This window comes from Osmia bicornis, chromosome 5 (genome assembly GCF_907164935.1).
Source record: "Osmia bicornis bicornis chromosome 5, iOsmBic2.1, whole genome shotgun sequence".
In the NCBI taxonomy this organism is placed as follows: domain Eukaryota; kingdom Metazoa; phylum Arthropoda; class Insecta; order Hymenoptera; family Megachilidae; genus Osmia; species Osmia bicornis.
Genome location: NC_060220.1, coordinates 3,722,567 through 3,739,852, shown reverse-complemented (window position 1 = coordinate 3,739,852; position 17,286 = coordinate 3,722,567). Strand labels below are relative to the sequence as shown.

Sequence of the window (17,286 nt, the reverse complement as noted above, 5' to 3'; positions counted from 1 at the left end):
CAAAGTTGATTCAATACGATCGCTTCCTCGGCAAATATTTTGCAGAGGACGAAGTTATTTACTTTTTATGTACAATTTCAGATAAATTTATGATCTTAATAAGGGAACAGGTACAATGATACATATGTGCTGCTTAAATATTTTTAATCTGAACTGCACCGATCGTTTCGATTCGCGTAATCGAATTCGGTAGCGTAGAAGCAGAAACCCTTTCGCGTGTGTCTGTCAAAAACGATTTTTTTTTATCGATCGATCCGCCTCGGAGCTAAGTTGTCGAGCGCAAATCGATATATATTGCTCGGTGCCTCGGGTCAGAAGAAGGCGTAGCAACTGGCGAATCGCTCGATGGTCAAGCGATATCGCTTTTTGTTTCGTCCGTGTATTCGTTTGAACAGGATTGCACGTATACCGAGGGGCGGATCGCAAATCTTAATACCCGTTGGAACTAATTAAAGGCTAAACGATGTCACCCGCGGCGATCCTCTCTGTCGCGTATTCTAATGAGGCTACGTCGGCTTCCTCTGCCACCGCGATCCAGCTTCTTAATAAATAATCGAACGTGCTTCGACTTTTCCAACGGTAGCCAGGGGATTATTAAAGATCACGCGCAATGCTTTCCCACGAATTAATTAGTAGCGAACGCGGCCGTATTAACATTCGGTATCTTAATTGCCTATAAAGTTGTTCGGTTATAGCGTGAATATTTCCTCGAGGAAATATGCGCCACCTACTATTTGCATTCTTTATCGATATCGCATCCTTATCGACCTAATGATTAAACAAATCACTTTTATTCTAATAATATTAATATTCAATGCTTTAATCCCCTAACATCGACGATCATAAATTACGTTTACGACTTTTGTCATTTTAAGTTCCTTTTTATTCCTCGCAAAAAATTATTTATAGAATTCAATAATCTTGTTAATGAGAAATTTGAAAAAAGGCTTCTTCGCGAAGGTGTAAACGAACGGAGGAGGATCCGCGACCTAGGGACCCTAAGGGCACGTCGCGGCAGGTGCTGCCGGGCTCTTCGATTCTTCGTTGGGTCCCATGGTTTCCTTTCCCATCCCCGCTGTCCTCCACTTCCAACGACTCGTTCGGCGGACTCGTTTGATCAGCACCGCTCACGACTCTTCTGGTACGCCGGGACGATAATTATTATCCTTGTGTAACCGCCCTCGAGGCGAGATATCCGTGTACCCTGGGTGTACGCTGCCGAGGATAAATACGTGTTCCACTGCTCGTATGACGAGCTCGTTGTATCGGTATCAAGATCGAGGGAACCTGAAAAATGCAATGAAAATGTCACCAGATAGTAATTTTTTACCGTGTGCAGGTGTACGAATCGGAAGCATAATTTAAAAGAAAATTAATGCCACAGCTGATAATTCGTTCGATCGAGGAGTATATTAATCGTAGCTTATTTTATCCATGCAACGTCTAACGATACGTGTCTACTCGCGCGTCCAACGAAGCGGATCAGCATTCTTGGATTTCCTCGTGGTACATCGCGTATCCGCTGCATCGCACGCGAAGAACAGGAGAAAATGACGCGTTAAATACCGTGTTCCGGGTCAGTTAGCGTACTCGATGCTGCTACGAAACACGATTTCGCGGGAATCTAAAAATCCCATAAACACGATTCCCTACGTATTATTAAACAAACGAAGGTAGAGATTCTATCGGTACACCCGGTGTGTGCTCGTCTAATTGAAGTCTCCGTCGTTTCCGAGAGACTTCGACGCAACAAGAAAGCTCGTTTTCGTTTATTTTCGCGGGAGAGACAAGCGTGACGCGAGAAGGAAGATCATCAACCTTAAAGTAGCATTAGAAAACGAAGGTAAGAAGCGAGTTTAAACGTTGAACCGCGGCACGCAGCTCGTACTTGGCGCGGTGGTACGATAGCCGATGGCCTGAGGGCTGCCGGAAATGGGTGGTATCACCCGCTACCACCGACGTCCGCCTCGTTTCCTCCTTTTTCGTCAGCTCGAGTGTACACGCGATCGGGTCGCGCGCACGTTGTACCTGTTGCCGTTCGTGCAGCCGGTCCGCGCTCGTTCTTGCTCGTAAAAGCGGCGCAGGATGCGCCGAGAGAAAAAGGACCTCGAGGTGCGAATTTCGTGGAAGCCGTACGGAACGTTCCCGTAAATCGGTACCGTGTTTTAACTTCTTTTACTTTGCCGGCTCGTTTTCATAATTTTCTGCTGTTTGTAATTTTCACGGCCGCCCGGTATCAACGCTGCGCGATACGTGCGCGAAACGAAGAAAAGTCGTTCCGAACCGAGAACTGACACACAATGTTTAACCATTACCGTAATTATCGCGTATCTCGAGGATCGTATTGGATAAGGAAACGAACCTGTTTCGCGCCGAGTGAAATCCACGAAGATTTCTTTATCTGAATTCGTCGTTTAAATAATGTTGGAAATCTCGGAGCGTACCGGCGATAAGATGCTTTACAACTAAATTACTCGATGAAACTTAGTTTGCGACCGAGGAAAATTACTGAGATCGTAAAAGACGAGGGGGAAAAAAAAGGGGGAAGGCAGGAAAGACGGTGCTGGTCGATAAGTATGTACACCGTGTATCCTTTCATCGTCGCCCTCGTACATTCCATCATAGCTCGTTGCATTGACGGAGAAGAGGAGCGAACCGGGTAGTTAGATGAAACGATATCGGTAAGTAAAAAGTTGCTAATGAAACGCAACGCTTCTTCGATCGGCCACTCGTCGACTATGAAAGAAAACCTATTTACCGCTAGATAAAGGGACTTCCATCGCCTCCTACTTCTAATCGCCTAATGTATCCCGTGAGACCGTGTTCCTTTATCGAACCAGCTTCACTTAGGGTTCATTTAGGGTTCGTTAAGAAATTATTTGAATTTATAGAATTACGGAAATAATATGCACTGCTTTAGAATTGTAAAAAAGTGATATGGATTGCAGGATATCATTAAATCCTCGGGATAACTAACTCACGCGCCGTTTCTGGATAGCGCGAACCAGCTCCTGGACACTTTGGGCGTCGCTTTCGCGATTAGATGTCGTTCAAGGCTACCGGTTTCCTTCTCGATTCCACCTACAGAAAATGCTATTAAGTCTGTGTCGATTGAACCCGGTGCTGTCGAGCGAAACAATGCGATAGTAGTTTGATATCGAGACATTAACGCGTAGGAAAGTGTCTCTATTCTCGCATGGAATTCTTTAGGATAGTCAATAATGAGTGCATTAGCTCGAACGATTTATTCTAAAGTTAATATTCAAGATTTCATAAAGACGAGTCATCTATAATAACGACACCGATAACAGCAATAACACCATTAAGGATAGCGTTGAAAGAGGCTCGGGTAATTAATCGACCAAGTGGTAACGGTACCAGTAAATTGCGACCTTGGCGTCCCGGTACTCGGCGTCCAGGCTAGGAAATAAGTATCTTGCGTATCTCGGAACACTAGGCGTTCCTACTTTAAAGCCAAGGATAATTCCGTTTCTTTGCCGCGAGAAGGTCCATCGCTAGCGACGTGCCTAATGGTTTCTAATGGATCTCCTTAGCCAACGTTTCCGCGTCGACCACCCTTGCCAACCGAAAGGTAGAGCTCTGGCAATGCTAATGATAATGGTAACAATATAACGTCCTCGGAATGGCGCGCGATCACCGGTTGCATTCTTTCGTTACGTCTTGGTGAACACGCGTGCATCTAAGCGTCCCAGAATAGTGTACGAGGAACGTCACGCTCCACCGTATCAGTCTTTCGCATATTCTTCTCTTTTTCATCAGGGTCTCTCCCTGAAGAGGTGAGAGCAGAGCTCAGCACGCTGCTCGTCGGCCAGAAACGTCGGTTTTACGCGAGCTCCCTGTTACACGTATGCATTTACCTGTACACGACGGCGTGTACGAATGTGCGTGGCAGAGGCCGGTATTACACGTCCGTATTACGCGTAATGATAGGCCAGGATGGTTCCCATTAACGCTTGGAGCACCCGCGTTTCTACGGCGATCGCCTTCCTCCGAACGGCCACCTAATTACATGGGACAATGCGGGAACGGGTGAAGAGGAGGAGGAGGGATCCGGGAGGGCCGCTCGTACGTTTGCTTTACTGCCGGCGATTTCTCCGGTTTTTAGCTTCTTTTTCCATCCCCTCCTGAATCGAAATTTAATTTCTAGGATCGAGACTTCTGCAGAGATTAACGCGTTTGGCGCAATAATCGTTTACTATTTCGTTCGAGTTCTCTGTTTTAACGCACGGTGATTCGAGAACGGGTTGAACGAGCGAAGACTTCGGTGTAAACGTATCTTCTTATACGGCGATCGTTTAGTAATTGTCGATCGTTCATTTCGCCCGGTCTTTGGACCTCGAGATAATCTTGTTTAATAGAACGAACGATTTCTTCGCATCCATCTGCGATATTACAAATCGATTCGATTTCGCGGCACAGAGTTGGCGAGCAAATTACCGGTTCGACGCGTGTATGCAAAGGAACGAGGTGGTTCGCTTTGAATATCGGTGTATCTGGCATGCATAGGTGGCGTTAGAGATCTCCGGGTCGATTCTATTGTCTTTTATGTTAATTACCATGTATCGTTACGTTAATGCCTGTAATCGATCGTAGATCATTGACGTTCGTGTTTTCACTCGTGACCCTTGTTTGTCTACTTTTTACAAACGTTTACGCCACGAGGTAGCTCGATCGCTCTGTTGTCGAACAATCGTCAATGAATATTACAATTCGAAATCTTGCGCAAGAGTTTGAATGCATCAAATGAAGCGTCATACGGGACGTCGATGAATCGACGAGGCAATAACGATGATAAAAGAACGAGGAAAATTGATACCTCGATTGAATTTGAAAAGAAAATCAACGAAAGAGACAATGTCGATAGTCGCTACTTGGTAGAACCTTCCTTCCATTCACATCGTCATCATCATTATTATTATCCCCTTCATTCCCTTCTACTTCTACTTCGTCCTCTTCTTCCTCTTCTTCTAGTTACAATAATTCATCTTCATCTTCCTAGTTAGTATACCGGATTCATTATTTTGCATACTTCGTACGACTTCGGGCAATCTATCAAACCGTTAATTAATCAAAACACGTATTATTATGCAACGCGAAATGACAATAACTACTCTTGAATCTCCATCGGGAGTTGCCTCTTCAATCTTCCACTCCTTCCTCCCATTTGTTTCGCCTTTTTATTTCATTTCGCCACTCGTCTCCCTCTTCGACTTCCTGCCGCCGCGCCGCGTAGTTAACATTTGATGACGAGCGCGAAAGCGGCTAGAAAATTTCTCACCGCGAATCCTTCATATTTCATCGGCGCTTAAACATAGTGCTAGGAACAAGTTGGTAGTAGGAAACATTTTCGAGTTTCTATTTTCAAATTTTCACGAAATAAGAGTTGGAAATTTTAAATTGACTACTTAAGTACCGTGCGTCCCCGACTCCCGGGACGAATTCTTAGTATCTATAGGGAAGCATGGTGCCAGGAAGACTGAAGTCAGAGGATAAAGTTTCCAAGTCCTAATTCTATTTGTCTAATGCTATTAAAAGACAAAATTCCCATGTTCTTTTCAAGATAGAAAAAGAACAGAGTCTAAGTACCGTGCGTCGCCGACCTTCCGGACGGCGTCTATAAGAAATTCTCACATTTTAGATTCTTAGCATCCTGTCTTAACACACAGTAATCAATAGCAATAATTCTTAACCGTGATTATTAATTCCTGTCGTGATAAATGTTTCACGTGCTTCTCGTCGACACAAGTGATTCTCAGAATATAATGAAACCGGTGATACTAGTCGCTGAATGATCGTGATTCTGCTTTCAATTTACTCGTGTTCGAGCGGAATCCATTGACGATGGAATCGTCCAACGACTTCCTTTTATTTCACGATCATCCACCTCCGGCTTGGTCGGTTAATTAATCAACATTTATATTATTGCACGATCGACCGGTAGCAGCGTAGTCCGGTAGAAGTTGGCAAGTACCGCGAACAACCACGTCGGATCGAGATTACTTACGGTTTTAATATTCCACGCGGGTATTCCATCGTAATACCTGCGCAACCTGAGTCTTCTTGTTGGGTATTCTCCTTTTCCCATGTTCCTTTTCCTCATAGTCGCTGTCGATGTTTCAGCGGTACCAAAGAGGGAATAAAGGAGGAAAGTATGGATCGTTGAAAGATTTCTCTTTCTTTCAATTGTGTATTTAATGTCTAGAAACTTTATCCTTTCTCTGTGCTCAAAATTAATGTCTAATATTAAATTAGAGCTCTTAGATTTACAATCATTTGATTTACAAAAATTTTCCTTTCTATCAGAATTAATTATTCAGATTCGTCTCTTATTTTTTTGGAAACGAAAAATTACGAAACAATATGTTAAGCCTTTGCAAACCTAATTATCACAGTAATTTATAATTCTATACATATTGCATTGTATTTTTAATACACAAAACAACTATAAGCGCAGACAGTAAAGATTTATAATATTATACTTTGAAGAATGAAATTATTACTTCTTTCACTTTAAATTAATAATGTTTCGTCCCCGAAGGGTTAAATCGTCATTATCGACTTTTAAAAGAACGAAGAAAGTATCTCTCAGAAATAAAGGTTGAAACCGTAGCAGTGGTCCGTCGCAACGCCTTCGCGGCTGAAAAAAGCCGTGCAATAAATATTCTTCTGTCCTAACGCGACAAAACGGCGGACCGTCGAGGCCCGAGGAGATAAGGATTCTCACATTCGCAATCATGCTGTCGACGCGGCGCATCCGGGAGAAATATCGACCGAGATTTTTGTCTGACCGAGTGGACGCGTCGCGCGAGCTGGTTCAGCCGACGCCGGTGCCGAGAAACAGCCGCGCCTGTCCGCCTGTCGGAAGACGGATGATCTCCGTTGCCGTATGGCAAAACCGTTCCACCTCTGCAAGAACCGGCGGAAAATGTCTGGACTCGACTTTGTCGCGAGGTTTGCCGATCGTCGAGACGCCCGTGGAATGAACGCTCGCCTCGTAAAAGGCTTCTCTTCTCGGTCCGCTTTTCGACATGCGCCAGCTATCCTTCCAGGTCGATGAAACGACGCGACTCCACGATCTTTCCGCGATAAACGTCGATTTCCGTGAAATTCGAGCAGAGAAAAGACATATTTACTATCGCGGATTGCAAGTTGCAATACACCGTTCAGTAAATATTACCATCCGCCAAGGGTTAATATTTCATATCGCGAGGAAAAATATCGTCACGGTCAGTGGCACGGTCGAACTTCCGAGTTTAACGGTTAAGGCTGCGAGCGAATTTCTGGAACGCCTGGCGAGTTCGTATCCTCCTCGAGAAAAGGAATTCCAGGAAAGTTTCCAGAGATCTTCAGCTTTAGGTTCGGTTCTCTCGAAATCTGTTCGCGGTGTTCGATCGATATCGAACCCGCGGATGAGAGCGAAGGAACGGAGACGCGAAGAAGGTGCACGGTCACGAATTACCGGACGAGGCTGGATTTATTGCCTCTTCGAAGCGAGAGACGAGAGCGAGGAAAAGGAAGAGACGCTCGGAAAGAAACTCCTTCGATGCAGCTGGAGAAGGGAGAGATGCCGCGATCGTTCGATGCCATAGTCGGGCGTCAGATCGGTTGTACGCGTGGAAAATGGGACTGGTTTTTATCGGGATCGGTTGGTGCACTCCTGCGGGAGGTTTGCCTTAATGTTTAATGCAGAGTCCATTGGAATTGCGCGTGGTACGTGTACGAAAGCCTGCCTGTTGCGTTATCCTTCAGGTCCGCGAGCCTGGCATAGCTGACCAGCCGGCAGCCAGGACTCGGCCGCATCCTGAGCATACTTTCCAGACGTCTAGCAGCGTCCCGGGAATATTTATTAATAGAATAATTTTCGAACCGAGCCGGATAAATAATGCTCGCTGCCGGTCTAGCCGTGGCACGAGCGCACGCGATACGGCCGTACATCCTGATAGTCGACGCGGCCTGATCGCGAACCCTATGTTTCTTGATAATTCCCCGAGTCACTGAGTTTTGAATAGCTACGACTCGTTCCTCGACCAGTACGCTGGATATTGAATTAATGGCACCGAGTAATTGTGAATTATTAGACTGTTACACATCGAATGGCTGATGTTGAAACATTGAAAGTCTGGCAAGAATTGATGAGACAAAAATACAATATAGAGCTCAAGGTTTGATAAAAATATCTACGCTCGCCTTTGATAAATATTTATAATATAAAATAGCGGCTGTCCATCAGAGAGAACAATGGATCCACGCGAAACTCACGAAGAGTCTGGATCGGCGAGTGGTTCGCATCGGGTAAAGAAAATTAATTTTATCGCTCGTCTCGCATCGTTCTTCGATACATCGATTAATAACGCAACGATATCAGCACGATCTTGAACGGCGAACGCATCCCAGATTCGGTCATCTCGTTCGCTTCCTCGATCTCTCGATCGCGAGTAAAGCTCAGCTCGAATACGCACCGGTACACGGCACGGAGAAAAAGATCGCCGCTTTATTAACGAGGCGTTCCACAATAAAGCGAGATGTGCGTATTGCTCTGATCTCGGGTCGAAGAAATCGCACGGGGGCTGTGCCGTTATCGGCCGATCTACTGAGCGGTTCCGCGCGAGTTCCTCCTTGAGAGAAGGCGTGTTCGGGTTACGAAAGGGTAGCTCTGCAAAATCATTCCTTTCCTTGTATTTCTTTCACTTTTTGCTCTCTTTGTTTCTACGTTTATTCGGTACCTCTCCAACCAGATATTTTTATCAAATTTTAATATTTATTTCCAATACTTTCGTGTCATCGATTTCTATGTTTCACCATCAACCGTTCGATATGCAACAACTCAATATTATACATTTCCGAGAAGACTGCTCCGAATTCGAAAGAAGCATCGATAAAACCAACTGGCAGTTTTGTTCCCGGTTTATTCCGGATCCAGAAGGGCTCGGCGGAGCAACGGATAAGAAGGGATCGATCGAAGGGCGATGGAGGGAAGGAGAGGGGAAGGGATACTCGTTGGCCCACTACTTGTACCCCCGCGATACGCGTTCCGCATTGATATTATTTCATTAACTTTTTGCCGGTCGCCTCGGTTGTTGGAATAGTGGTCCCGTCGGTTCGGACCAATCTCCTCCTACGGTTACTCCACCTTCTTTCAACCTCCCTCGGACTCTGCTTCGATCTCCTCCTCCGCTTGATGCGCGCGAGCAGAGCGAACCGAGTGTCCTTCCTCTTTCCAGCCTCCATCCCGGCCTCTCGCTGAATCGCGCGTACACCTGCCACGATAGATGTCCAGAAACCGTTCTTCCCGTGTTTCTTTCCGCCATGGAATCCCGGCCCAACGCGGCCATTCTTCTTCCATTAGCTGTCGATAATTGCCTGAACTTAATTAGAGGGCGTTCTGCAACGTCACGCCGCGAACCACTGCTTCGATCGTCCGAAAATTCTGATTTCTTCGAAGCTTTAGAAGAATCACAGGGTAATTGTTCTGTTCTTATACCTTCTGATAGAACGGTTTTTTATTATCGTCGTTTTGAAAGATACAAAAGCCGAAGAATTTCGGCAGGAAAAATGCGTAGACGGTGAGAATTTCACCGCGAGTCCGGCATTTGAGGCGCGTTGAAGCGGATACGCGACTGTCCGTCCTCTGGTGTGTCGCTTTCCGCTCGCGCCTCTCCCGGGATTTATGGGGGTTTACACGAATTTATGTGCGTGCAGGGGACACGACGTACGAGGGCTGGGTACCCTCCGTCGCGTGCACGAATGGCTACGAGGAGACGAGGAACCGGGCGGACCGACGTTCCTGCCCGTTCGACCGGCGATCCATCATCGTAAAAAGTGTTTCTCTCCTCCTCGAGTTGCGGCACCGCTTGTGGATCCGGCGAGCCGCGAGTCGACGGTTCGTCCGGGTCGTCGTCGATGATCGTCCGATCGATCGATCGATCGTATCGTATCGGTCGGGTCAGAACGCCGTATAAAGAATTCCCGCTCGTCCTTTTCCGTTCGTAAACTCCTTTCGGCTTTCCAGCTGGACTCCCCTCGCGATTTTTACCTTCGTTCGTTGATTGCCACCTCCTCCTGCTGCACCGTGTTTGCGCTACTCCGGACGCTGTGTGACGATGGCTTTTTGCGCTCCCGCATTGATTACCGTGTAAATTGCGGTAACGAGTGGCTACGGTGATTTGTTACTTCTTTTTCTTTCTGCGACACTTTGATTGTTTTTGAAGATTTCTGGCAATCATTAGGTAAATGATTACCGGACATAATATTCATTTTCATGATTTGTAAGATCCTTATAGAAGTTAGTTTTCTATGTAAATTTATTTATCTACTATAGGTACGGGCATAGCCCCTTATAAACAAAAGTGCTTCAGAACAAAAAATAAGCATAGTGTGTCGGGTTGAACATTTAAGATTTTTATTATTAATGTAAGGGAATGATATAAAAAATGTATGGAAATTCTGGTTCTTTCAATTATCAAGGATATTTAGAACGAATAAAAAATTATTTAAAAATTTTTCAACAGCTTTCATGCTACTCGCTAAATATACCCGTTTAGAACGTATGATCATTTTTTCAAACGAAGTTACCTACATATATTTTTAATTACATTAATAATTAATGAAAGGGTAGAAAGTTGGTTTAATGAATTCAACGTTTCCACGGAGTGTATCGAATTGACGAATTTATTGTCGCGATCGTACAGGTAAAATCACACGTGGCGAGGATCAACGATGAAAGAGGAGAGTCGAGTGTCGGATCTATCGGCGGCGAGCGTGGCCCCTGAACGCGTGGCTCGTAAAATAGCCACGATCGAATGCTAATGGCGAGTAGCATGGTTTTTATAGGGTAACGATAATTTGGCCGGGGTCGGAGGTCGACGTAGCCACGTTCTGCTCGTCGAAAGCCGCGAGAGGATACCACGAGGCGCAAAACGCATTTAAGTACCTACCCTCGCAGCTGGTAACTCGCTGGTGTCGATTATTTATTCCCTTCCCGACGCAGCCCTTTCTCTCCAGGAAACGTCCCGTAGAAATTTATTTCCGCTCGTCCCGACGCTTGCGATCGATTATCCGCTGCTGCGCGGCGCTAATAAAATCCCGTAATTAATTCGTCGAGCGATCCTCGCGATTCGATAGAGCCTCGGTTCGCGTCGCTGTTCCTTCTTCCCACGTGCTTGAAACCCACTTACGAACGCGAGCGGTTTCTCCGCGTACGAACTTCGCGGTTCGTTTAGATAACGAATTCCGGCGTGGCACCTCCGATGAACCTGGTTCTCGCCAATGAATTTCGAACGTTCAGCCCGTCGAATAACGGAGAAGGAGCAGCTTGAAAATATGTAATCAACTGTTCCAAAGTGTACATCCGCGCATCCGGCAGACCGTGCGAAAATTCATGCAAAAACCATCCTCGTTTCCGTAACACTTTAACTTCGGATTCGTCCCGATCTGACCAGTCATGCTTCTCTCACACTTTGCATCGCGAGTATTTAATGAACGGTGAAAGGTTTTTTGTCATTATAATTTAACAGTGCGCTTATAATTGCTTTCTTTGCAACCGTTCGATTTCACTCGCTCGTTAATTATCTACATATAGTCTGCACCCTTCATCCTATATTTCATCAACACCCCTCTGTCATTATTCGTACGTTCAATTCTAATTTCTAAACGTTTTCTGTGAACTTCCGCCGAAAATTCAGCAGATAGTGGTTGGGTCGCGTACGAAGAGGACAGACCTCCGCGGCGAGCGTTCACCGCGTGCAGGAATTCACGGCGAGGAAGAGGTCGTGGCCCGAGGGCAGTCCGGAAACGCGATATATCCTGAGGGCTGTCTCGAAAGCTTCATATCGGGCTGACCTGGCCACCGATACCACGGGTTTCCGCGTTCGCGAGAACTCGCGAAACAGCGAGGCACGGAATTTGATTCGGGGTGGGCTGCTTCTTTCTTCGTCCCGTTTTCCGCTCGCTTTCGTACGCGTCTGATAACGGTACGTGCTTGAACTTGCAGTCGAGGTAATTGGGTCCGTCCAGCCACTTCCGGTTCATCCAGTGCCTCTCGAATCGGCTGATCTGGTACGGGGATCACGTCGCGGCCAAGAAGAGCGGATATTTTTTATCCGGTGGAAACGTATGATCGGCGACGATTGTAATTTAGGCGCTATAATTGCATCCGTATTGTGAAGTTCGTACACGTGCGTAATCCCTTTTACCCGGCTACCATCGCCGATGAGAAAAAAGATACGCTAACGCGATCGATTAATCCTGGCGATGTTAAATGTTCGGTTTCGCGTACCGGACGATATTAATTAGAGGAAATTGCGTAAAACGGACGCCTTCGATCGGTATCATTTATCATCGGGTAATTCTACTTGGAAACTTATTTCAGGTGTGTCATTAACCCTTATTACCGATACTTTGGAGGAGGATGTTCTGAAAATTCTGGGAATTATTCTCTACATAATTCATTTTATATGTTCTTAAACAATACCAGACACTTGACGTTAAGTTTCAGGCGATATTTTCGTTTTTCAGAACTTACCTTCGAGTTTTTATTTTTATTGCAAGAAGGTTGAAACATGTCATTTAAATGAATTAGAAGCTTTAACCCTTTGAATACTGAGTACTCCAGGCTTAAAGATTTGAAGTCATTTTTCCTTTCTATTTCATTTCTCCATTTTTTTTTTCATTGTTTTATTACATTATTATAATCTGATAACATATGGCTGGCGTGTAATTAGTAATATGCATTGGTAACTTTTATTTGATTATAATTAAGATACATAAGAAACAGATAGTAATCAAAGGGTTAATAAATATCTCAGAATTTTTTCAGACTTCTTCTAAAGTCTAGAGCAATATAAAATCAGGCTCAAGAATGAAAGACCTAGTTTACCAATTGCGTTAATGAAAAAAAAAAAATACTAATCGAATTGAGTAACCTCCTCCTTTTTCGAAGTCGGTTAAGGGTTAAGGGACTTGGTGACTTTCAAATAAAAATCATAGTTACACAGGGAATTTAGGGTTAAATTCATCATCATAATCGAACATTATAGTAACAGGTCAATTATGAGCAATCTCGATTCGTATTTGCCGTTATCAAAATGATCATTGGTCGTTTGTCGTTGCTGCTCCCACCGCGGTGTCCCGAAAAGGCGTTACACCGTCTCGCGTTTCAATCTCCCCTCGGATCTGAAAAGGAAGGATCCCGTGTGCATGTCTGGTATCTACAAATGGCAGAACAGTATCGTACGATCGATTCCAATAGCGGTTGTGCATGCTCGATTCCCCGAAGAACGCGCGACACCGTCCGCGTCCTCTCCCTCGCTTTCCACCAGCTGCCTCGCAGCCTGCCCGTCGCGGGAAAAATCCTCGACACAATGCCGGTGCTTCCCGGAAGGTAGCCAATGCCCGTAAGCATCGCATTAGAAAAATTGGCGGACATTGTTGTGACCGGTCATTCCGCTTCTAGGAATGCGTGTCTCGCAAATTGCCGACCTGTTGTCCCGTACTCTTTCTCCTCCGATTGTTCCACTCCTCCGAGTTCTCTTTTTCTTACCATTTAATCGTACCTTCTTTCCTCTTCAAAGAGAACTGTACACCGAACGTTTTAAATTTATCATTGTAAATGTATTATACGTGTGCACCGATTTTAAAATGACGTCCACCCAACCGACATGATTAACGCGCCGGATAATTGCAGATTTCAATTAGCACGTAATTAAAGAGCGAACAGACTAGCGACAGCCACGTGATTCTACGTGATAATTATAATAAAGTTCTTGTAAGAATATAGTTAAGTTACAATTACGAGCCAGATTATTTTCCACTGAAGATACAACAAAATTTATTTGAAATTAGCTCATTCAATTAGCTTAATTCAATTTTAAGCTCAATGTCAATCTCCATCCAATTCGATCTCTATTCTAAGAACTAAGAGAAATAGATTAATTCCCGGTAAAAAGGATCGACGTTTAGTTTCCACGAAGAAATTAATGAAACGCCGAATAACATTGCATAGACTGGAAAGTCTTATCGAAGCCTCGTTACTCCTGTTAGCTTGCACGAGGACGATCGCCGCTCCTATTAGATCTCTCGCGTATCTCTTGCGCGGAGCTAATAGACCGTCGAAGGCCGATTCCTGTCCGATTTCGCTGCCAATCAGAGGTGGGACGATGGCAGTGTCGGTGACACGACGCGGACGTCGGTGTCCCAGGCATGAACGCTGGTCGTCGAGCAAGGTCCGATCGTAAATCGAGCAGAGACAAGAGTGTCGCGGCGATGCGGAGTCTTGCTCGTCGGCCAATCAGCGGGACGAGCACCTCCGATAAGCGATAAATCACGCGGCTTTCGTTCCAGCCGTGCCAGCGTGGAACCACGCGTGTTCCCCAAGTGTTCCCCGCAATTAGTGTCAGCCCCCCTCCTGATCGATCGTCCGTTCGCGGATTCTTCGCGGCCAGACGTGGCCCTCCTTCGACGGAGACGCGTCGGCATCCTGACCCACGCCAACGCCACTACCCTGACGACTCTGTTCCTCGAACTCTCTTTACGATCGCTCATTTCCACGATCCAAGGAACACCTGCATCCTTCTAGGTCGAAACGGTGACCACAGGATGGGTGAAGGTTTCAATTTTCGCTTCTGCCAGGTGAAAATTGAATTGCGTGCCAAATGGAAGATTATGGTGAGATACCAGACGATTTATATTTCAAAGTCACGAAGCACACGTTTGAATTATTTTAAAATATTCTTCAATATTTGCTATAAATAGCGAATGGCAACGTCCCTGTCATAAATTCTATAGGATCAACGATTCGGCTATTTCGTGTCTCGACATCTTTGTTCCAATTTGCATACTTCCCTTCGTTAGGAAGAAATTGTTATATTTTGCGACCGTGTGTCGGTGATATGTTACACGATTATAAAAATTCTAAAAATATTTAATTTTCTCAGTGACGTTATTCGTTCACTGTTGTAACGTTGCATGTGCCATTTTTCATATTCTATTATATATCATCAGAATGCGTGCAATTGCGTGTGTATGTGTTTTATATGTTACACGAAAAGCGGCGTACAATAATATTGCAGTAGGTGACACGTTCCAGGAACAAGCCGGCACCTTTTACCCCCTGGATAGTACACTAAAGTTTTGAATGGTTCGCAGATCGGATCACAAAACGTGGCAATTACTCTTCGGCCGGTGTCGATTTAACGATACACGATGTTTTACACTTCCATACTTTCTTGTTCCCGTTACATAACGATATGAATTATGGCTCGTCGCGAGGTATACGGCCGGCGCTTGTTTCTATTTATTTACTACTTAGATTACATAGGCCGTGTAATAGAATCGTAGCCGTTCACCGTTCGAGAACTGGGTGTTGTAATAGGAAACGAAGGGGATCGATCGTACGGGCGGTCGAATAATTAAGGGAGCCGATTGGTTGGGAAATCGATATCGTACTGTAACAACGAGGATCTTGAACGGTGATCGCTGCCTAATTCCATATGTGGCAATTCCCGAGCGGAATATATATCTGTTCGCTACCCGATGTGTATCCATCATGATCTATCCATTACGCGCTACCCGTCACGAACCATCCGTCTTGATCTATCGCGAACCGATCCAATAGAATTAGAAACCATAAACTGGAACCGTCTGGCCTCCGTTTCTAATCGTGGACCTGTCTTCGATAAAATATCACTGGCTACCACGGCTCGACGTATTATTGATTCAATTCCCGCGCTGGAAATCTCCGGGCACCGGCGAAATTAAGTCATCGTTTGATAGATCGCGTCGATTCGTCCACTTTTATTTCGGGGCAACAGGTCTGACGTCGGAATCAATTACACCCGAATCTGTAACGTCGATTCTTTGCTGGAGTACCTTAACCAGCCGAGAATTCTTCAACGTTTCACCGCTTCTAATCGTATTCCTCTTGTGTCCATTGATTACTTAGAAAATTATTGTATAATACATCGAGTATGACGGTAACGTGATTTATTTAAAAGATTAACGTCAGCCTGGCCACTTTTTATTGCTACTTTCTCTTTGAATATTAATACATGTAATTAACGTCTAAGTAAAGGATTAGGTAACTAGGTATTCACCCTTTCGCTTCATTAATATGGAATTGTTGGTACATTTAGAAATTGATGGATATAGAAATATTTGAAATAGAAGCAAGGATTTTAGAGGAAAGTGAACGGTGTAGAGGAACCGAGAAAGCATTTGAAAATTGATAGAATTGAATTTTAGAGCAACTTAGATGGCACAGAGAAACTAACGCTGGGAGTACAGTTCTGTTTAGTCGGTCAAGGAAAAAATTTCGAGCGTTCTTTCATCGGAATGGAATTCTAATGGGTGACGGGCTTCTTTCCTTCTGGCAGGTCAGCACCGTCCCTGTTTTCCATCGAAACACCGTCATCTTAGTCCCGCGAGCGAGCTGACAATCCTCGCGAGCGATGGAATCTCTCGGTTCGTGGAGCTATTCCAAGAACGTCGACAGACGTTCTGTTCGACCAGAACCGTAATTGGACGGAAATAAAATCCAGGTGACAATATTACACCTGTTCAAAGACGTTTTTCATAACAATATCTCGCAGAACGGATCCCCGTTAAAGTTGAAAGGGTTAACAAATTGCTAACGTCAGAACGTTCGAAATAAGGTGAAAGAAGCGGGTTTAACACGGTATCGCATGCGGTGGCTCTATGAAATTCGACATTTCTTTTTTTCTTTCGTACCCAGTGTAAGAAGGAACGAAGAGTGCTCTTATTTTTTTTTTTTTTTCTTAGCCGCAGGCGCAATATCTCGGACGTATTACGAAGTTACGAAGGAAGCCGATGCCCAACTGGAGCTCCCCATGCCACTCCCACCGTATAATCAGGCTTCTTGGCCCGCCACTGCTGGATGATAGCCTGCGATGCTCCCTTTCTGCCCGTTCTTGCCCTCCCCAAACCCTGTGTCCCGCGGCCTGTTTTTCTTTACGTCGTTTCCGAACCTTCGTGGCCGTCTCTCTTTCTCTGTGTACATCTTCACGCGCGGTAACCAATAAAAGCGGTTTCGGTAATGAGCGGTTGCTCGAATCTTCGGGGCCCTGGGCCGCTCTTCTTTTACGCCCCTGAACGCTTGGCCCACGGCCTCGCCCTCCGCGATCTTCCTGCTGGCGCTCGATAATTTCCCGCTCCCGAAAGTGAAATCCGCTGACAGAATCTTTGCACCGTTTTAATTTTTCTCAATGATTTTTTTCCTGAATAATTGCAGAAAACCTCAATCATTTCGAGTGA

General features: G+C 45.2%; 1 protein-coding gene and 1 long non-coding RNA gene across 2 annotated transcripts in view; one reads left to right on the top strand and one right to left on the bottom strand.

The window, feature by feature from the left end:
• The window catches only part of LOC114880550, a 103,008-nt gene that overhangs the window by 43,418 nt on the left and 42,304 nt on the right, over window positions 1-17,286 (top strand). The gene's annotated exons all lie outside the window — the stretch shown is intronic.
• LOC114880541 (trichohyalin-like) overlaps window positions 1,088-17,286 on the bottom strand; it is a 107,084-nt gene continuing 90,885 nt past the window's right edge. Inside the window, 1 exon segment of the mRNA XM_029196650.2 lies at window positions 1,088-1,287. Within this exon segment, the coding sequence (XP_029052483.2) occupies window positions 1,162-1,287 (126 nt within the window). The 3' untranslated portion in view covers window positions 1,088-1,161.